We start from the raw sequence: 21,398 nt of genomic DNA on the forward strand, positions 1-21,398 counted from the left end.
TACTTTGTACTGATTTTACACTGAGGACAGACAGGCAGCTTCTGCCACTGCCTGTCTGCAACATGGGAGCTGCCAGGGGGACCTCATCGCCTCTGCTTGCAGTTTGCGCCAGGGTCCCCGGCTCCTGAGACCACTGTCCTAGAGTGACCGGACGCCGCTGCATGCAGCTTGCATCGTGCTCCCCTCAGCCATACTGCCACCGGTCAGCCTAGGCAGATGTAAGTATTCCCTGATCCCCTGCTAGCAGAGGGGTTCAGGTACTATAAAGGCGGTCCTTGGCCACTTTTCTAAAAAGGCACCATTGTAAGGAGACTGAGCCGACCAGGCGTGGAGCTTGCCGCATGGTTTGCTCCCAGTGACCCAGGTGCTTCCCCAGCTAAAACGCGGCTTCGGCAGCCATTTTAACATACTTGGTGCCCATGCATGCTGCTGGGGGCTCTTGACCTGCTGCTGCCCCATGTCTTAGTCTATGACTGCAGCTGCTCCCCCAAGGTCTGTGATCAGACAGTGGGGTTTAGAGCATGGTGCTACAGTATTGCGCTGTATGTAAATTAGGTCATAGCACTCCTGTGTTAAATACCATGGTGTTGTTGATGGCCTGTGGCAGCTCCTCTCTCACTGTCTCCTGTCCAGTTATTCTATCTCTGGTTACCTATACCATCTGAGGGGCCTGCTTAATGCAGCACATCAGCCCCCTGTGTTCCACCCCAAAGGGATGTCCCTTGCCTTCCCTCATGTATTTTTTCTCTGTATTACTGCTACCACAGAGTGACAGATCTTTAGATCTCTGCAATAATAGCCTCTGCTGCTTGTGCAATGTGTACCCACTTTCTGTCTTACCGAAAGATACACTGTGTTCTCAGATTAAAGTTTGTGGGGGGACAGTTTGCAGACAGCTAGGTCATACAGAGGACAGCAGGAAGTCTGCTGTTACAAATGTTTCAGCTTATATCATGCTATCAAGGTGACAGAGGTCACTCCCTTACTCTAATGCACAGACACTTAGGGCTTGTTAACATTGCACTGTCACATACAGAGCTGGTTGTGGTACTCACGATACAATCCAGTGTGGGATCGGACTATGTCGTCGGAATTGCATCAGGATCACACACAGAGAGCATGCAGATCGCACATTTGAGATCATGATGCGCCCTCTTGGCAGGGCAGCAATGTCTATATGAAGTCTAATGCAGATAGCATGACTTGTATGTAAGTAACTCATGAGTTAGCAAAGTTTTCCATAGCAAGTCAAATAGCAAAGGAATCTCATTGTGTGCACGCCATTACAGTTCTGGTCCAGACACTTGTAAAGTGTAAAAGACCTCTGCAAACTTTCAAACCCTGTCGGGCCATAGTCTAGGTCTGTTTAAACCTAATAAACAGCGATAGCTCAATCAGCAGCGCTTCCGTCTCTTAAGCAGACTAGGCGCACGGCTTTGAGTATTCAGTCCCCACAATACCATGGTTTATTTCATGCTCTGACAGGGCACTACGGCAAACGTCACCAACGGTGGACTCTGAGGTGTAATTTCTCCACAGGATAACCTTCGGTATTCCTGCTCAATGAAAGTTGGAGAATAATTTGACTTAGTATTCCTCCAGGCCTCTAGTAGCCTTGCACCCCAGCGGGGTAGCATTTTCGGGGGATGCAGCTGTGGAGTTGCAGTACGAACTGTGTAATGGTTAGCATTACTACCTCACGGCACTGAGGTCATGGGTTCTATTCAAACAATGCTATTACCCTAACTGTGCAGAGTTTATGTATATTCTCCCCGTACTTGCGTGGAATTACTCCAGGTACTCCCGTTTTCTCCCACAAACTATTCGGTTTGTCAATTCTTACGGTTCTCTAAATTATGTTTTAGAGGAGTAACACTGGCTGCAGCTTTTATAATTAATAGCTAATATGGCCTTGACTATGCATCCCTTCAGGGACGCAATCTCACTTTGGTAAAAGTTTTACTGGTTACCAATGTTGACGGCCGTGTTCACTTCAGCGGCACCATATGCCATATACCATATACCAATATGCTGCCTCTTATCTGTACGACCTATTATATGAAGGTACATATATACATAGATGGGCCAGCATTCTTGCGGCTACATTCAAACAGCGTTTCTATATAGTTTAATTTCCGAGGAGAGATCACTACACCTTTTCTTGGGATATTGTTGGATATCATACCACTGGGGAAGACAAGTAGTCTTCAAATATTTTAATGGTTCCATGCACTTGGGTGATCAAAACACCTTTGCAAATATCTTTAAATCTCTGTGTTAATAAATAAAACACACTAAGAACAACTTATACTATGGTACCCTGATGAAGTCTTGCTAGACGAATTGCGTTGGGAGTGCTTTACCTGTTTCTTGTGATTATTTGAGGAACAATTAAACAATTTCTGGAAGATAACAAGAGTTTCACTTCATTCTATATTGGATCATCATATTTTATGGACTTTATATAAATATAATTTAGGCGCCATACCACAAGTGGGTGTTTGACGGTTGTGTTTGTCCCTTAGCCCTCTAGGGACATTGTGGTAAGGCAGCCAACCGCGAAAGGCCGTCTTTCATATAGCGCGATTGGATTATTGGTCTGTGTATATATGTATGTATGTATGTATGTTATATATATATATATATATATATATATATACTAAATCTCCTATGCTGCGCTAATTACAATGACTAGAAATGGTCGCCAGTAACACTCAGCCCCACAATAGTGTTACTCGGCGCCCATAACCGTTTTAAAACATAAAGCATTTATTAAAAGAGTTTTAAAACACATTTTCGAGTAAAATTCTTGTCACAGATGTATTTTTCACAAGATTATGGGATAAAACATAAACCCAACGTGTTTCGTCTCGTGAGACTTCATCAGGGGTATTAATGTTTCCTTTTCAGGGTCCATGGGTCCCACAGGGGACATCGGGGTTGTAGGCGGATCCAGGGGGTCCTCGGCACCAATCAGCGAAGCTTTTTGAAGTTTTCCCAGGATGCCCTGGGCCCTCTCCCTTGCAACCCCACCTCCACGCTCAACTAGCTCAGTTTTTGTTTGGTGCCTGCAAGGAAGCAGACGCACCTTTTTATCAGCAGGGATTACCTCACTGAGGTAAATCCCATAAGAAGCTGCTTCAAGACTTGTAGTAGGGAATTTTACCTGAACAGGTATAGGTGCATGTGTTCTCATCAGAGTCCTACAAGCAAGTCTTGCTTACAGAGGCTAGTATCATATTTAATTGTGTTTGGACTCCACCTTGAATCCTATGCGGGGAAGCCACCTGGCCAAATAGGGGATCTCCTCAACCCCCATTTAAAAGGGTCCTCCACTTTATTATTGCTAAGAATGACTTATTAAAGCAAGCACTGTCTTGACCTTAAATCTATTACAGGTAATAGACCCAATATAGAAGGGTTTATCTATTTCACCAGAGGGTCAGCTAAAAACTTGTCCTACACCATTAGAAGAGCCTGCACTAAACGTATAAAAGATTTGTTTCAAAAAATGTATACCCCTGATGAAGTCTCACAACGAGAAGCGTTGGGTTTGTTTCATCCATAATCTTGTGAAAAATACGTCTGTGACAAGAATTTTAAAACATAAAGCATTTATTTGTGTGTATACTATAAAGTAAAGAGACCGGAATTACCATCCCGATACTGTAAGGGCGCCGAGTAAAACTATTGTAAGTATCTATCTACAAAAAGGACATGTCACTTAGAACTTGGTGGTAATGCTGTAACATGCTCCAGTGCCTCCTTATGAGGGATAGCCACCCTCCATGTATATGCAGACAGAAGAAGTGGCACTCGGAGACTTAGTAAGAGGTGTAAAGACAGTGGATGCTTTTAATCCAAAAATGATCTACGTTTCTGGGTTCGGCGACCCCCTTCATCAGGATACAATTAGCAGTGTAAGGTGCAAGTGGGCATATAAATACACATGTACTTAAGTGTAACTTACCCTCCTCCCCTGTGCAAGGTGCCACCAGTGGACTTCCGGGTTCGGCATCTCCCGAGTCACCGGAAGTGCGACATTGGGAGGTTCCTCCCGGCGGTCACATGGGCTGCAATAATATAAACAAAACAAAAATTGACTTCTGGGTTCGGCATCTCCCGAGTCACCGGAAGTGCGATATTGGGAGGTTCCTCCCGGCAGTCACATGGGCTGCAATAATATAAACAAAACAAAAATTAAAAAGTATACAGTAACTGATAAAACATAACAGAATAGGTGTGCAGTGATAAGGCATCCAAAATACTAAATACGAGAATGCAATATGTGAAAAAAATGCAAAGATAAATGTTCCTATGTCTAATGTAAAACCGTTCTGCACTGGGCGAACATGAAAAGTTTGACACCTAGGGGGAAATTTACTAAAGGAAATTTGTCAAAAATTGGTGTAAAAATAGGTGTATTTTTATCCAGAAATACACTTATTTTTGACATTTACTATCCCAAAAATACGGCAATTCGTAGTCGTATTGATGTGCTATCAATACGAATATGAATTGCCGTATTTTCGGGATAGTAAATGTCAAAAATAAGTGTATTTCTGGATACAAATACACCTGTTTTTACACCTATTTTTACAAATTTCCTTTAGTAAATTTCCCCCCAAGTGTCAAGATCTGAAATCGCAGCTGAAACAGTGAAGCATATTACTTTGTATCTGCTAGATACATTTTTTTGTCTAACATGGCACTTTTGTGTGTCCTCCTCGGGACTGTGGGTGAATGTAAGAGTATATTGTGGCATAAATGTTGATAATTTATACGTGGTTATGGATAGCGCACACAGGGTGGGTGTGTGTGATCTGGGATAAGGAGGAGTAAAAGATTTTGGAGGAAAGAAGATGGGATAAATGAGAAAAAAGATTAATGTATATAAAAAGGAATGATACTCTTAAACGTATGTGTAGGTAAAAAAGCTAGTGCTTTTATTGATAATCATAAAGTGGGGGGTGCCGGGGGTTGACCCCAGGCCTGGATGGTGGGGTGAGATAAAGTTCTGGTCGTTCAATCTGGATCCAACTGCTCCACGGCAGGGGGTGGTTCCTGATCTATGGTATCCTGGGGTTAAAATGGTTACTGCCTGGATGTCTGGTCCAGGTAAATACTAGCTGTACCTATATGGAGCCCTTAGCAGGAATTGTTGATCAGGCTGAAGCCAATATTGACCAGTAATAAGCTAGGGTAGGCTGCAGAGATGTAACTGGGATGCTGTCCGCAGTTACCTGAAAAGAAAAATGGTATAATGTAACATGATGTAGTATCTGGTGTAGTGCCCATATTACTAATGGGTTGTGTGCAAAGGGCAAAAAAGATGGGCTATTACAAAAAGTTGTGTAAGCCCATATGGTCATTCAGACCTTTAGGCTGGAGTGTCTAGTTTAAAGATCCACTCTGCTTCAAGTTGGAGTAATCTTTTAGACCTATTGTCCCCTCTGATGGAAGCCGGGGCATGGTCAATGATTTTGTATAGAAGTGTCGCCATGGAGTTTTTTATCAAGGCGAAATGCCTTGCCACCGGTTGTTTGCTGCTTCCTGAAAGCCAGGCAGCCCTGATGGCACTTCTGTGCTGTGTTATCCTGGTTTTGAATGCACAGTCCGTTTTGCCCACATAACCTTACACTGCTAATTGTATCCTGATGAAGGGGTCGCCGAACCCCGAAACGTAGATTGTTTTTGGATTAAAAGCATCCATTGTGTTTTCACCTCTTACTAAGTCTCCGAGTGCCACTTCTGTCTGTGTGTTCTCCACAAAACAGTTTTTTTTTTGTTTTGTTTTTTTAGGGAAAACTTTCTAAAAAAGAAGTACAATAAGTGAAAAACCTGTTGCTGGTATAATCCTTTCTCCAACGTTTCGATCACACCAGTGATCTTTGTCAAGGAGTGAAACAACCTGTGGTATATGGTCACCAAAAGCAAGGTAGACAACCAGACAATCTCCATGGAGCTAATGTCCTGCTAAGGTCCCTCAGAGATTGCATTGTTGGCAGCTTGGCAATATCAATTACCCTTCTGCTACACCCGTACACGGTGTCTTATGGAGGTAGGGTGTACGGAGGTAGGATGTATACACAGCTCTCCGATCTTGCCGTTTCATTTATCCTTCTACCTCCCAGAGGTTGCTTCGGATTCTATGGCATATTTGAAAATACAGATCGCTGTCCTATTGATGGCTTCAGCAGGACCTCGCAGTGCCTAGAACACCACTTTAACGTCTCCTTTGACAGATGAGTATGGCTTCGGTCACTACGGAGCGATCTATCCCCTCGGGCTTCGCTAACATGGTTACTAGGCGGTCCTTTTCTAAAATGAGCAGGTATCCCTGCGTGGTGATCCCTATGTTATGTGCTAGCACAGAAGTGATGTCTGTGCATTATTGTCGCTTTTGGCAAGCTTAGGTTTCTTGGTGTGAGGGGCAAGGTGTTCTCCTGTGCTCAATTTAGAAAGCTGCAGTTTCTTTGGTTTTTACAGGCCTTGACGGCTCCAGTGTCCGCTCTCTCCTATTTTCTTACACAGAGGGTTGTCATTATTAGTGAAGGTGGAGTCTACAAACTCCCTTCCTTATCTGCTACTTCTGGGCATTTAGCCCTGGTCCTTGCTTCCAACACTCTCCATCAGTTGGACTCTGTGGAGTTGATATATCGGACGTGGTTTGGTTACAACCATGTGGCCTTCACATCGACCATGTATTGGCTTAAGCGGCTCTCTCCTGTTGTCTTTCCTTTTCTGATATATTCATGAGGACTTCCTGCATGAAGCATAATTCTGTATAGGTCTGCCCTCCCTGCATTAAGGTTGTGACAACCTTCCATATCAGCAGCTGATTGTCTTTTCCCATTAGATCTCCAGATATCCGGTATCTGTTTGTAATCTGTACACTCCGGATCTGGGTTGCCGGCAATGCTTCCATCAGTAACTCTGATGCTCTGCTTTGTGTGACTCAGCAAAGCCGGGTTGGCATCTTCAGACTGGTTAGCTGCACTCCTCTTTTTCTCCGGCAAGCTTATTTAACTTTTTTCACGGCCTCCACATTCTTTCTGTGCATTTTCCGCGCACTGTGGGACCTTCTTGGGCGGCTGCCTGTGGATTCTCCATTCAGATACTCTGTAGGGCTGTCACTTGGCTGGATCCTTAGGACCTTGGGGGGAAGCCTTTGCGACTCCAGCATCTGTCTGGCTGCTCTGCTTTTAAAGGTTTGAGCACTGTCCCGCCTGTGTTAGGAGCTTTGGGACGTCCCCACTGTAACTCCAGTGCCACCTAGTGTATGAAGGAGAAAACGGGATTCCACAGGTGGCACTGGACGCCCTCCCGGCGCTGCGCTTTAAGAAAGTTAGGGCTAATCGCCTCTTCAGTTAAGTCCCCTGCCAAGGTGGATTCCTTCGTTAGTTGGATCTCCCTGGCCAGTTATGTGTGTGGTGGGTGTTGCTTGAAATTTCTATTTTCACTTTTCCTGTTCTGTTTGGTAGATTAGGATGTGTGATGTTTAACTTCCTCTCGGAAGTGTTTTTCTTCCAGCTCCCTCCGGGCACAGTACTTCAGACTGCCTGGGATGGGGAAGTAGAGGGGAGGAGTCAGCCACACTTGTAAATTTCTTAAAGTGCCTGTGCTCCTAGTGGTCGCCTTCTGTAACTTCCAGTGCCACCTGTGGAATCGGAGAAAAGGATTTAATGGTAAGTACAAAATCCCGTTTCTATTTGTGTAGGTTCTTCAACTCTACCAGATCACCCAAATCAACCATGGTCTGATGATGGTAGGTCCCTCTGGCAGCGGTAAGACCATGGCGTGGAGAGTGTTGCTGAAAGCCTTGGAGAGATTGGAAGGAGTTGAAGGTGTTTCTCACATCATTGATCCTAAAGCGATTAGCAAAGACCATCTGTACGGCACCCTGGATCCAAACACCAGGGAATGGACAGATGGACTGTTCACCCATGTTCTCCGAAAGTGAGTGTGTCTTAAAACGTGTTTGGTTAGCACACGTGATCTTGTCCCTCCCAATGAGTTTACACCTGCGATGTCCCTGAACGCTTTTCTCCCATGCAGGATTATTGACAATGTCCGAGGAGAGCTCCAGAAACGCCAATGGATCATCTTTGATGGTGATGTGGATCCCGAATGGGTTGAGAACTTGAACTCTGTCCTCGATGATAACAAACTCCTCACTCTTCCCAATGGAGAACGTCTCAGCCTCCCACCAAATGTAAGTACCACTGGAACGTCTGTATGCTTTACATTCCCTTGTTTCTCTTAAGTAATGATGCTTCTTGGCCAGACTAGGATTTGGACAGTCCTAGAATGTTTGTGTGGGGTGGCAGGGCTGTTAATAAGGTATTGTGATTCCTTTGGTGCAATTTTTATATGAATGTGCAATATACATAAAGCTTCTATCTGGATCAGGGCAGCTGGGAGTACCTTGTAACTAATGTTGCAGCCTCAATGTCGTCTTTCTCCTACTGTAGGTGCGCATTATGTTTGAAGTCCAGGACTTGAAGTATGCGACTTTGGCAACTGTGTCCAGATGTGGCATGGTGTGGTTCAGTGAGGATGTCCTGAGCACAGACATGATCTTCAACAACTTCCTTGCCCGCATGCGAAGCATCCCTCTTGATGAAGGTGAAGATGAAGCACAGCGTATGAGGAAGGGCAAAGAAGATGAGGGAGAAGAGTCATCTTCTCCGATGCTTCAGGTACATGTAGTATTAGATCATGAGTTGTCCTTTCATTATGCATCCACTGAGAGACTCTGGAATGGCTGCAGGATAGAGTGTGGGGTTGGAAGCTTGCAATGTTCTCTGCACAAACTGGTTCATCCCCTTCTAGATAACCGAAAATAGGAATAACTTGCTTGCAGAGAAGGTGCTGACATCAGAGGGGAACCCCACTACCCACAGCTTGGGTAGTGGGTGGGTTGTGCTGGCATAATACTTTGGTGGGTTTGTGCCCAGAGTGGGTGCTATCAGGTGGAGGTAGTTAAGGACAGGGCTATTGGCAATGGTTTTCACCCACATACAGTCCTTTATAAAACAATAGATGGGTGCCAATAATGTCAGTAGCTTTACAGTCTTCATGCTGTCTGCTCAGAGTAGGTTGGTAACTTGCAGCCTATAGATGAAGAGAATGCTGTACTGTTATTTTCCTGAGAGCAGGACTAACTATGGCAGACTTCAGTCACTAGAGGCTTAGGCATCATTGGGTATGTGTTCCACGCATGGGTTCTCTGATCTCCTGTGAGAGACATAGGCATAGCAGGAGGGGGGGAGTAACCTTACGCTCCTAGCTGTGGAGGTTCAGACACTGGTGCCGGGGGTAGCCTAACCCCTGGGGTAGCCTGTGGTGCAGAGCATAGACCTTGTAGGTTCTGTATGCGCTAGTGTCCATCAGTGTCTCTGAATGTTTTAGATCCAGCGAGATGCAGCGGCCGTTTTGCAGCCGTACTTCACGTCCAGTGGGCTGGTCATCAAGGCTCTGGAACATGCCTTCAAACTAGAGCATATTATGGACCTGACCCGCCTGCGCTGCCTGGGTTCCCTCTTCTCCATGCTGCACCAAGCATGCCGTAACATTGCTCAGTACGATGCCAACCACCCCGACTTTCAGATGCAGATTGACCAGTTGGAACGCTACATACAGGTAATCTGTTCCCAATGACAGAACCGCTCCTGGCTAATGCTCGTACACTATGCTAATACTGTCTTGTGCTTCACTCTTGTCACAGCGCTACCTCATTTATGCCGTCCTGTGGTCGTTCTCTGGGGACGGTCGTCTGAAAATGAGGGCAGAGCTTGGAGAGTACATCAGGAGGGTAACTACTATCCCGCTGCCAACAACTCCCAACATTCCCATTATAGACTACGAGGTACAGAAACCTGTCCTGTTACACTACTACTACAGTGCTGAGACGTTCCATTCAGCTTCACCAATGTTATCTGCATCTGTCCTTAGGTCTCCATCAGTGGCGAGTGGGTGCCGTGGCAGTGCAAAGTGCCTCAAATTGAAGTTGAAACTCACAAAGTGGCAGCACCTGATGTTGTTGTGCCCACTCTGGACACCGTGAGACATGAGGCTCTTCTCTACACATGGCTGGCAGAACACAAGCCGCTGGTGCTATGTGGGCCTCCTGGCTCTGGAAAGACCATGACCCTCTTCAGTGCGCTGCGGGCTCTCCCTGACATGGAGGTACTTGCCCCCTTGCCTATTCTGCCATCTCTCTGGGGTTGCCACATCTCATTCCCGACGGTCTCTACTCCCCTATAGGTTGTTGGTCATGTCACTGCCTCATCCCATCCCTGGCACTCTCTCCTCCCCTATAGGTCATTGGTCATGTGATTGCGTTGTCCCATACATGTTTCTTTTTCCTCGCCAATAGGTGGTTGATCATGTCATTGCCTCTTGTGATTATCTCATCCTTGCTGTTCTCTCCTATAGGTGGTGGGCTTGAACTTTTCTAGTGCCACCACCCCAGAGCTGCTGCTGAAAACGTTTGATCACTATTGTGAGTACCGTCGTACTCCAAATGGAGTTGTCCTAGCTCCGGTGCAGCTTGGAAAGTGGCTGGTGCTGTTCTGTGATGAAATCAACTTGCCCGATATGGACAAATACGGCACGCAGAGAGTCATCTCCTTCATCAGACAGGTGAGCATTACAGTGATGTTACTGCGTCATGGTCACCGAGGGAATAAGGAGAGGTAATACTAACGCTTGTTGGTTTAGATGGTGGAACACGGAGGATTTTACAGGACGTCTGACCAAACCTGGGTGAAGCTGGAAAGAATTCAGTTTGTTGGCGCATGCAACCCACCTACAGACCCTGGAAGAAAGCCTCTGTCCCACAGGTACCATCCTCCCTCCCAAGGACAATCAGCCTCGCTCAGTATTATCCTGAGTGTGCTGTGTTTCGCTGAGCTTACATGTTGCAAATTGTGACCATACATTATTGCTGTCTGCTGTTGTCTACCAAATATGTTATACTAATTGATTCATCGCACCTTACGGGCGCTCTTCACATGGTCGTGAGGGGCTCCGCCCCTTAACGTGTTTCGGCATTTATTGCGTGAAAGATGATGTGTGCAGCAGAGGTGGGTGGGGAAATCCTGAGGGTGCAGGAGGGGCAGGTGTGGTGTTTTGAGTTGGTTGTGGGGGTGCTGTTGGTGGAGTATTGGGTGGGTAAGGGTTGGGTGCTGTGGGTGGGGGAGTTTGATTGGGTGTGTGGGTTGGTGGGGTGCACAGGTTAAGTGGGGTGATGTGGGGAGCTGAGTGATGGGGGTAATTGCACGACACTGCACATACCAGAAACTGCTTTGTAGTACACATTGAAAAGGATACTGGTGCGCACTATATTTATTTACACTACAGGGCATGAACTTTTAGATACTGTGCCTAGTGTTAAATTGTGTACACGCACATATAGTGTATATGAACACCCCAAACACACATACTGTATACACAAATCTCCCACACGCACATATACTGTATATGAACCCCACCACACACCCCCCCCCCCACACACACACACATACTGTATATGAACACACCCCCCCCACACACACACACATACACATACTGTATATGAACACATACCCCCACACACACACACACACATCCCCACGAACACACACACATTGCAAATGCACATATCTTTCCTCCCAGCTAGGTACAGGCTCTTTGCAGCCCAGCCCTACATAAAGGTAATGTTCCATTCCTGTTCTGTCCAGGTTCCTGCGACATGTACCTGTGGTGTATGTGGACTACCCAGGACCTGCATCTTTGACCCAGATCTATGGGACATTCAACCGTGCGATGCTGAGACTCATACCCTCACTACGCACTTATGCTGAGCCGCTCACTGCTGCAATGGTGGAGTTCTACACCATGTCCCAGGTAGCTATTACAATGCTGGTCAGGTACTTCATTCATGGTGGAGCCTACACCTTCATATTGTCACCTGTAATGGTGCTTTGCTTTTGTAGGAGAGGTTTACCCAGGACACCCAGCCGCATTACATCTACTCACCCCGTGAGATGACCCGATGGGTGAGGGGAATTTTCGAAGCCTTAAGGCCACTTGAGACCCTGGCTGTGGAAGGGCTCATCAGAATTTGGGCCCACGAAGCTCTGCGTCTCTTCCAGGACAGGTAATTTCTTTGTGGATTTATCGCATTTGTACCTAGTGGTTCCAATATGGTCACTTATGGTGCGGACTCTGGTTCTAGGTTGGTGGAAGATGAAGAGAGACGTTGGACCGACGAGAACATCGACATGGTGGCACTGAAGCACTTCCCAAATATAGAGAAAGATAAGGCGCTAAACCGGCCCATCCTGTACAGCAACTGGTTATCCAAGGTACGTGCTATGGGTGAGGTGGTATTATAGGGTGATCAGTTTTGTTGGGTGTAGAACGGAATGAAATTAAAATTTTATAGATGTAGCTCATTGTTACTGCAATAAGGTCGCTCATGCTTATTTGGTGTGCCAAAATCGCATCACGGAAGTGTTCTGCTGCAACATCGCTGCTCAATGCATTTCTATGGCAGTGGGAAAAAATAGGATGCGCGTGGACATGGGAGAGCGTTGATCGCCACAGAAGTACCATGCGGCAATTTACGCAACAATGATGCATGTCCCTACATCTGTAGTACACTAGTATTCAGACACTATAATGTGTGGAGCCGTGGTTCAATTGTTCTCTTCTAAATCATCTGTTTTTGCAGGATTATATTCCAGTTGACCAAGAAGAGCTGAGGGACTATGTCAAAGCTCGTCTGAAGGTTTTTTATGAGGAAGAGTTGGATGTGCCACTTGTACTGTTCAATGAAGTGCTAGACCACGTCCTAAGAATTGACAGGTGATGAACAAACAACTGCTACAAAAATCTGGTTTCGAATTAAACTAAAATTCTCCAGGTATACCACAGTTCTCCCCTTTTTAGGGGTGTACTTCCAGTGGGTACACAGGCAGTCTTCGAGGCAGGTCTACAGTACCCCTCCCCCTGCTTTTAGATGTCCAGTTTTGTGGTTTAGTGTTCCCCATAGAAACCATATGCCGTGTCCATTAGAATTATACTTTTTTGTAAGTTTCTTTCTTTTCTTTGACAGAATTTTCCGACAACCACAGGGTCACTTACTCCTCATTGGAGTGAGCGGTGCTGGAAAGACCACGCTGTCGCGCTTTGTCGCTTGGATGAACGGTCTTAGTGTTTACCAGATTAAGGTGCAGTTTATTATACAGTGGCAAACACTTATATAGACTAATTAGAAAACAAAAGGTGTTCCATTTCACATAGCAACCAGTGGGACTGATTACCGTTTATTGCTACAGGTGCACAGGAAATACACTGGTGAAGACTTTGATGAAGATCTTCGAACTGTCCTAAGACGCTCTGGCTGCAAAAATGAAAAGATTGCGTTCATTATGGATGAGTCCAATGTTTTGGATTCTGGTTTCCTTGAGAGAATGAACACTTTGCTGGCCAATGGCGAGGTAGGGACTGGCATCTGCCTTGGAAGTACCGCTATTGGAAGTCATTATATTGGTCTTGGCTGTGTCCTCATGGTTTTCCTCCTTCTATACAAACATTAGGTTCCTGGTTTGTTTGAAGGTGATGAGTACTCAACACTAATGACCCAGTGCAAGGAAGGAGCTCAGAAAGAAGGTTTGATGCTGGACTCGCATGAGGAATTGTACAAGTGGTTCACCAGCCAGGTCATACGCAATCTCCATGTCGTTTTTACCATGAACCCATCCTCTGAGGGTCTGAAGGACAGAGCTGCAACATCACCAGCCCTGTTCAACAGGTCTGTAATTGCATGATATGAAACGTTCTCAGGTTCTCTGGTGCAGGTATTAATACTATATATTTCCTCTGTTAGGTGCGTCCTGAACTGGTTTGGTGATTGGTCAACAGAAGCACTCTACCAAGTCGGAAAGGAATTTACGAGTAAAATGGACCTGGAGAAACCAAATTACATTGTTCCAGATTATATGCCGGTGGTCTATGACAAGCTTCCACAGACCCCCTCTCACAGGGAGGCTATCGTCAATGGCTGCGTATTCGTTCACACGACTCTTCACCAGGTGCCTTTTTTAATTCTTCCTTTTTGTTACTTTGTAGTATTCATCCAACCATTAGATCAGTGGTTCCCAAACTTTTTTGAATCACGGCACCCTAGAGCATCAAAATGTTTTCAAGGCATCCCTAGGCCAAAAAAAAATATTAATTTAAGTGCATTGTGTTTACATGTCAGTTATCTGGTGAGGGACCGGATTTGCTCCTGTTTGTCCACATATATTATGATTGGCAGCCACCAGCACTAGTTTTGCCTGTTACATTGACCATTAATAATATGAATTGATCCTGGTCCACCAACCCAAGGCACCCCTGCAAGTGTCCTGAGGCACCTCAGGGAGCCTAGGCACACAGTTTGGGAACCACTTCGTTAGATCTAGATCTTACAACAGCTCCCACAGCAGCAGACGTGTTGGTATTGTCCTGGTACAGATCAACTTAGAGATATGAGAAAACAATGACCTTTTATTAAGAAACTTTTGCTTTTTTTTTTTTTCATCTACTTTGGGTTACAGTGCTAAGTTTTCGGTGTAAAGGGCGTCATTGCAGGAATAAGCCCTTCTTACAACTGCATGTCATGTTTTTGCTCCATATATACTATGGGTATGCCACTGAAGGGTGGTGGGGAGGGAGCCCCCATTCACGGTGACACTGTCCTCTAGCCACTAGTATATATGTCCCCGGTGTTGGAGCCAGAAATTATGTCTGCATTCCATAGTGCACTAGGCAAGATGAAAGGAGTGTTCTAGGGTAATGCCGTACTTGGCTATTTCTCTTTCCTCCACTAGGTGACACTGGAGAGTTACAGTGGGGAATAGAAGGGCGACCACAGGGAGCTTGGGCACTTAAGAATAATTAACAGTGACTAACTCCTCCCCTTCTACTTCCTCTCCTAGGCAGTCTTAGCATGTGCCCTAAGGGAGCTGGGTGCATTCCTTGCTCACTCCTGGGCTTTTTTATTTTTTAGTGATTTCTGCAATCAGCAGGAGGACAGGCAGGTAGCCCCTTGTCCCTACCACAGCTCCTGAGGTCCCGTCGCCGGTGCACGCAGCGCGCCTCGGGGACCTATCAGCAAGCCGCACCCTACAGCTATGGCAGGGGTAAGTATAACATTGATCCCATGTTAGCGGGGAATTCAGGAAGACAGATACGCGGCTAAGCACTTTTAAAAGTCAGCGCCATAACAAGGAGCGGAGCTGAGGCGCGTCGGCATGCTGGGGACTTCCTCTTCCTCCTTCTTCATAGGGCGCGGCGGCCATTAAAGCAGCAGCGTGATCCCGGCTCTCTCCAGGCGGCTGAAAAGTGCGGTGACCCTGGTAATAGTGGGACATAGGAGGTCAGGGCGGCTTGGACTGTGTCCAAAAAGGTCCCTTTAGCCAGCGCAAGTTATATTTATATACAGTCCCTGGCTTGTGGCAGACTCTGCCTTAAATACCTCCTCTCCTGTCCGGTGCTTAACCTCTCTCTATCCTCTCTTGGATGATTGAAGAGTGTATGATGGCTGGTGGGGCTCCTAAAAAGATAGCTTGCAAGAAGTGTGGCTTCAAGTTCACCCCACACGCTGAGGGCGCCATTTTGTGTCCCCCATGTGCTGCAACTCCGGTGCCCCCTCCCTCAGGAGCAGGGCAGGAGACTCCTGTATGGGCTTCTCAATTGTCCACAGTTATCTCTCAGCTGGCTTCTGAGTTATCTGCAGCTAGACAGGACAGAGATGCAGCCAGGGATCAACAGGCAGAGTTAACCTTTGTTGAAGGTCTTTCCAGAGCATTACATGCAGAGACCCCAGCACCCCCCTACCCCTAGACTGGCTCCTGCTAATAGGAGTTTCCCTCAGGTTCCTCTGTTAGATGATACAGATGATGATATGCAGGATCTGGAGGAGAGTGAATTTAATGAGCCTGAGGCTCCAGTGCTGCAAGACGCTGATGTCCCCTCTCAGGGATTGGAGGATTTGATACAGGCAGTCCATTTAAACCTCAGTGTCACAGAGGAGGAGCGTCCTGCTGCGCGCCCTTCGGTTTTTGCTAAAAAGCAGAAACAATCTGCGTTTTTTCCAGCTTCAGAGGAGCTGGATAATTACCTGCAAAAAGCTTGGTTGCACCCTGACAAAAAATTTCAGGTGTCGCAAAGGTTTTTCACTTCCTACCCCTTTCCTAAGGATGCTAGGAAGTCATGTGAAACGCCCCCAGCTGTTGATTCTTCGGTATCACGCCTGTCTAAAAAGACAGTGCTCCCCATACTGGGAGCTTCTATCCTCAAGGATGTCTCTGACAGACGGTTAGAGAGCACCCTGAAGAATATTTATTCTGCCGCGGGTCTTTTACAAAGACTGGCTCAAGTGGGCTGTTGGGTCAACAGGGCCATGAGGTCTGGGCGGCTCAGGTTGCCTCCTCTCTAGACCCCAGGTCAGGTGAGATGATGCTTTTGGCAGAACACGTATGTGAGGCTGCAGGCTACTTGGTTAAGGCGTCTTCAGACGTCTGTATGCTGGCGGCTCGTGTTTCTGCTCTTACAGTTTCAGCTCGCCGCACACTTTGGTTGACACAGTGGCACGCGGACGCTGACTCCAAGAAGGCGGTGGAAGTGTTACCTTTTGCTGGTGAAGCACTCTTCGGTCCAGAGCTGGACAAGATGATCTCACAAGCTACTTGGGGGTAAGTCACAGTTTCTGCCCACAGCAGCCCCTCCTCCATGCAGGTCCTTCCCCGCTACAGGAGGGCAGTCCTTTCGATCCTTCCGCTCTACTCCCAAGTTTCGGGGTAGATCACGTGGAAGTGCAACCAGTTCTCGGGGCTTCAGAGGCAGAGGTTCAGCCGGCACACCCATCTTGGATGCAAAGGTCACCTCCAAGCCCTCTGCATGACTCTCCCAGCCACTGCCCAGAGCGCAGGGTGGGAGGCCGCCTGCTGTTTTACCAGCAGGTTTGGTCCATGCCCTGCCAAGACGCATGGGTAAAGGACCTGGTCGCAGTAGGCTACAAGATAGATTTATTGTTGCCTCCTCCTCTACGTTTTTTCCCACAGGTTTGCCAGCTTCTCCATAGAAAAGCAAGGCACTGCAGATGGCCATTCACAAACTCAGGGACATGGGGATGGATATCCCCGTCCCAGACTTGGAGAGATCGAAGGGATTCTACTCCAGCCTGTTTCGGGTACCCAAACCGGACGGCTCTGTGAGGCCCATCTTGAATTTAAAACAAATCAATCTGTTTCTGCAGTTCACCCTCTTCAAGATGGAGTCTCTGCAGTCAGTCATTGCAGGCCTGGAGCCTGGGGAGTTTCTCGTATCCATCGATATAAAAGATGCATACCTGCACATCCCCATCTGGCCTCCTCATACCTGCACCTTCGGTTTGCCGTTCACACTTGTCACCTGCAATTCAGAGCCCTTCCCTTTGGCCTCTCATCGGCGCCCAGAGTGTTTACCAAAGTCATGATGGAAATACTCAGGGCTCAAGGAGTTACCATTGTCCCTTACTTGGACGACCTTCTGTTGAAGGCTCCGTCCAGGGAGGTCCTGCTGCACAACACGTCAGACATTGGAGTCCCATGGCTGGATGCTCAATGTCCAGAAGTCTCAACTGACCCCTCTCGCAGATGACCCTGGACACGGTCCACAGACGGGTTTACCTCCCAGTGGACAAGGTCCTTTCTCTACAGGAGTCGGTTCGCCTTGTGCTGCAGCATCGAAAGGTTTCAGTCCTGCTTTGCATGAGACTGTTGGGAAAGATGGTGGCCACGTTCGAGGCGGTGCAGTACGGGCGTTTTTGATCTCGCCCCTTCCATCTGTGTCTGCTCCGCCAGTGGACGTTTGCATCTTTTTCTTAATCAGCGAATAACCCTTTCCCATCAGACTCGAGCATCTCTAGCGTGGTGGCTCGACTCCAGCAAACTGCAGGAGGAACGGCGGTTCGCCATTCACAACTGAAAGCTCCTCACCACGGACGCCAGCCTCAGGGGCTTGGGAGCGGTCACGCTGGGGCTCCACTTCCAGTGCCTATGGACGCCGGAGGAAGCACAGTTGTCCATCAATGTGCTGGAACTCCGAGCAATGTACTATGCTCTCCTTCAAGCGGAGGTCATTCTCCAGAACAAGGACATCAGAGTACAGTCCGACAATGCCATGGCTATGGCCTACATAAACAAGCAGGGAGGTACTCGCAGCCGTGCAGCGATGAGAGAGGTGAAGAGGATTCTGCTTTGGGCGCAGGAGCATGCGGGGGCCGTGTCTGCCATTTTCATACCAGGCGTGGACAATTGGGAGGCAGACTACCTCAGCTGACGAGACGTCCATCACGGAGAGTGGTGTCTGAACCCAAGGTCTTCCAGACCTTGATTCGTCGGTGGGGATGTCCTCAGATAGACATGATGTCCTCCATTCACAACCATCAGTTGCCTCGGTACTGCACTCGGACAAGAGACCCTCAGGTGGTGGCAGTAGACGCGCTCACCGCCCCTTGGACGGATCAGTACCTCTACTTCTTCCCTCCGTTGCCTCTCATTCCTCCGGTTCTACAGAGAATCCGCAGGGAATCGGTAACAGTGCTGTCATAGCCCCGGACTGGCCTCGCCGGTCGTGGTACACGGTTCTCACAGACCTGTTAGTAGACGAGCCGTGGCCTCTTCCACTCTTCGAAGACCTGCTCACACAGGGTCCGTTCGCCTGTCCGAACTTATAACATCTTCATTTGACGGCATGGCTGTTGAGAGGTCCATTCTAAAAAGCAGTGATCCCCACCATGATCAGGGCCAGGAAGCAAGTTACCTCGGTGCATTACTATCGCATATGGAGGGCCTATGTGGCCTGGTGCGTGACCAGGAGGGTTTCACCTGTAAATTTCAAACTGGCCCGGTTGCTCTGTTTTTACAAAAGGGTCTTTCCTCAGGGCTCCGGCTGGGGTCCTTGAAGGTGCAGGTGTCCGCTCTATCAATTTTTTTTAAAAAGGAAACTGGCGCTCCTTCCTCAGGTTCAGACATTCTTCCAAGGGGTGTTGCGGCTGCAACCACCTTTCAAACCCCCCCCAACAGCACCGTGGGACTTGGTCTTGACCTTTCTCCAGTCCTCCCTGTTTGAACCCATGGAGGACGTGGATTTAAAATATGTAACTTGGAAGACAGTCTTGCTTCTGGCGTTGGCCTCGGCCAGAAGGGTGTCGGAGCTCAGTGCTCTCTCTTGTAAGCCACCCTTCTCGCATTTTCATGAGGATAGACCGGAGCTGCGCACTTCTAGTGTTTTTCTCCCAAAGGTGGTCTCGGCCTTCCACATTAACCAACCTATCATGGTAGCGGCCTTTAGGGAGGAGTCAGAGGAAGCTAGAGCGCTGGAAGTGGTCCGGGCCGTACACACACACACATATATATATATATATATATATCCATGCGTAAGTCAGATGCTCTTTTTGTCCTCTATGACTCCCTGCGTCCTCAATGGCCCGCCTCCAAGCAGGCCTTGGCCAGGTGGATTAGGCTGACAATCAGTCAGGCTTGTGGCTTCCTCAAGGGTGCCACCATCTTCTATTTCCGCTCATTCTACGTGTTCGGGGGGTACCTCCTGGGCGGCTGCCCGTGGAGTTTCCATTCAAGAGTTATGTAGAGTGGCTACTTGGTCTGGCCGCCGGACTTTTGTCCGTTTTTACAAATTCGACACTTGCGGCGACTGCTTCGCAGTTTGGTCGTTCTGTGTTAAGGGGCTCTGTGTCATCCCACCCGTGTTGGGAGCTCTGGGACGTCCCCACTGTAACTCTCCAGTGTCACTTAGTGGAGGAAAGAGAAAAGGGGGTTTTGTACTTACCGTTAAATCCTTTTCTCAGACTCCATAGGTGACACTGGACGCCCACCCGACGCTGTCTCTTTTATTGCTGTTTCAGGTTTGATCAGTAACCAGATGTCTTATGAGACCTTTGTACTTAGCTTTAATTCTAAGTTTGATCAGCGATGATGGGTTTGTTTCATTCTGTTATGAGTGCTGTTTTTCAACCTATGTTTCACTCTATGTGAGTGTGACTTTGTTATGTTATGTTTAACATCCTCTTGGAAGTGTTTTTTCTTTCTTCCATCTCCATCTGGGCACATACCTAGAGTGCCTAGGAGAGGAAGTAGAAGGGGAGGAGTTAGTCACTGTTAATAATTCTAAAGTGCCCAAGTCACTGTTAATAATTCTAAAGTGCCCAAGCTCCCTGTGGTCGCCCTTCTATTCCCCACTGTAACTCTCCTATGGAGTCTGAGAAAAGGATTTAACGGGAAGTACAAAATCCCCTTTTTTGAGCAAACATTTGCCAAGACAGGCAGTGTTGGAACATCCCCATGGTGAAAGGAAACAAAAAGGGTCTTGTGGTTCTTTTAGTTAGTGAAAAGGAGGAGAATAGACTTATTTTGTGTTCAATTTAACTATAATCTAAATGGTTGATTTGCCGTTCGTTCTGACTGACGATGTGATTACAGGCAAATACCCGTCTTGCCAAGAGGGGCGGCAGGACCATGGCCATTACACCCCGTCATTATTTGGACTTCATAAACCACTATGCAGATCTGTTTAACGAGAAGCGCAGCGAACTGGAGGAACAGCAGATGCACCTGAATGTCGGCCTCAGAAAGATCAAAGAGACCGTTGACCAGGTTGGTAAATTCTTCAAATGTGGTGATTGACTGAAATGTATGAGGACAAAAATGGGGTGACCAAATAACCAGAAATGTGAGCAACAAAAAGTGCGATAGTAATGTAAAAGAGTATATACAAACTCCTCTTGTGACCAGAAGCAGCACGTCATTGGACAAAATCTCGCCGGTGTCCTATGGTGATTGCCTGGAACTGCTTTCGGGTTTTCTTATCCTTGCTGGGATGGCAGGGTGCCTTATACCTTCATTTAGAATCCCAGTGTCTGGATTATGTGTAGTGGGGATCCAATGGTCCAAAAAATATCCAATGTCCAAATGTAAAGTTCCACCCACACACACACACACACACACAACACACACACTCTCTCTCTATAAATGAGCTTTATAAAGTACTATTGTATCGGAAGGAAACACTTACAGACCAAAGGCCGCACCGGACCCACTCTCTTCTGCACCTACTACTCCCGGGGACCCTGGCTACTCCTGCAGTATTTCTGTGAAAGCCTTTGCATCCTAACGTGTGAACTGACTGTTCTTCCATGAACTCAGGTGGAAGAGCTTCGACGTGACCTGCGGATAAAAAGCCAGGAACTGGAAGTAAAAAATGCTGCAGCCAATGACAAGTTGAAGAAAATGGTGAAGGATCAACAAGAAGCTGAAAAGAAAAAGGTAATGGTTCTGGTGGTAACGAGGTGCATTAGCAATGCT

The 21,398-nt window shown here is 47.3% G+C and overlaps 1 protein-coding gene across 1 annotated transcript in view; it reads left to right on the forward strand.

Annotated features, from left to right (window-relative positions):
- DYNC1H1 (dynein cytoplasmic 1 heavy chain 1) overlaps positions 1-21,398 on the forward strand; it is a 74,344-nt gene that overhangs the window by 20,027 nt on the left and 32,919 nt on the right. Inside the window, exons 33-50 of the mRNA XM_083167281.1 lie at positions 7,721-7,959; positions 8,059-8,215; positions 8,475-8,702; positions 9,415-9,645; positions 9,731-9,871; positions 9,958-10,191; positions 10,441-10,647; positions 10,726-10,847; positions 11,727-11,892; positions 11,982-12,145; positions 12,224-12,353; positions 12,722-12,855; positions 13,106-13,220; positions 13,329-13,490; positions 13,590-13,804; positions 13,880-14,084; positions 20,517-20,690; positions 21,240-21,359. Coding sequence (XP_083023407.1) covers positions 7,721-7,959; positions 8,059-8,215; positions 8,475-8,702; positions 9,415-9,645; positions 9,731-9,871; positions 9,958-10,191; positions 10,441-10,647; positions 10,726-10,847; positions 11,727-11,892; positions 11,982-12,145; positions 12,224-12,353; positions 12,722-12,855; positions 13,106-13,220; positions 13,329-13,490; positions 13,590-13,804; positions 13,880-14,084; positions 20,517-20,690; positions 21,240-21,359 — 3,144 coding nt within the window. The remainder of the gene's footprint in view (positions 1-7,720; positions 7,960-8,058; positions 8,216-8,474; positions 8,703-9,414; positions 9,646-9,730; positions 9,872-9,957; positions 10,192-10,440; positions 10,648-10,725; positions 10,848-11,726; positions 11,893-11,981; positions 12,146-12,223; positions 12,354-12,721; positions 12,856-13,105; positions 13,221-13,328; positions 13,491-13,589; positions 13,805-13,879; positions 14,085-20,516; positions 20,691-21,239; positions 21,360-21,398) is intronic.

This window comes from Crinia signifera, chromosome 12 (assembly GCF_055691185.1).
Source record: "Crinia signifera chromosome 12, ASM5569118v1, whole genome shotgun sequence".
Classification (NCBI taxonomy): domain Eukaryota; kingdom Metazoa; phylum Chordata; class Amphibia; order Anura; family Myobatrachidae; genus Crinia; species Crinia signifera.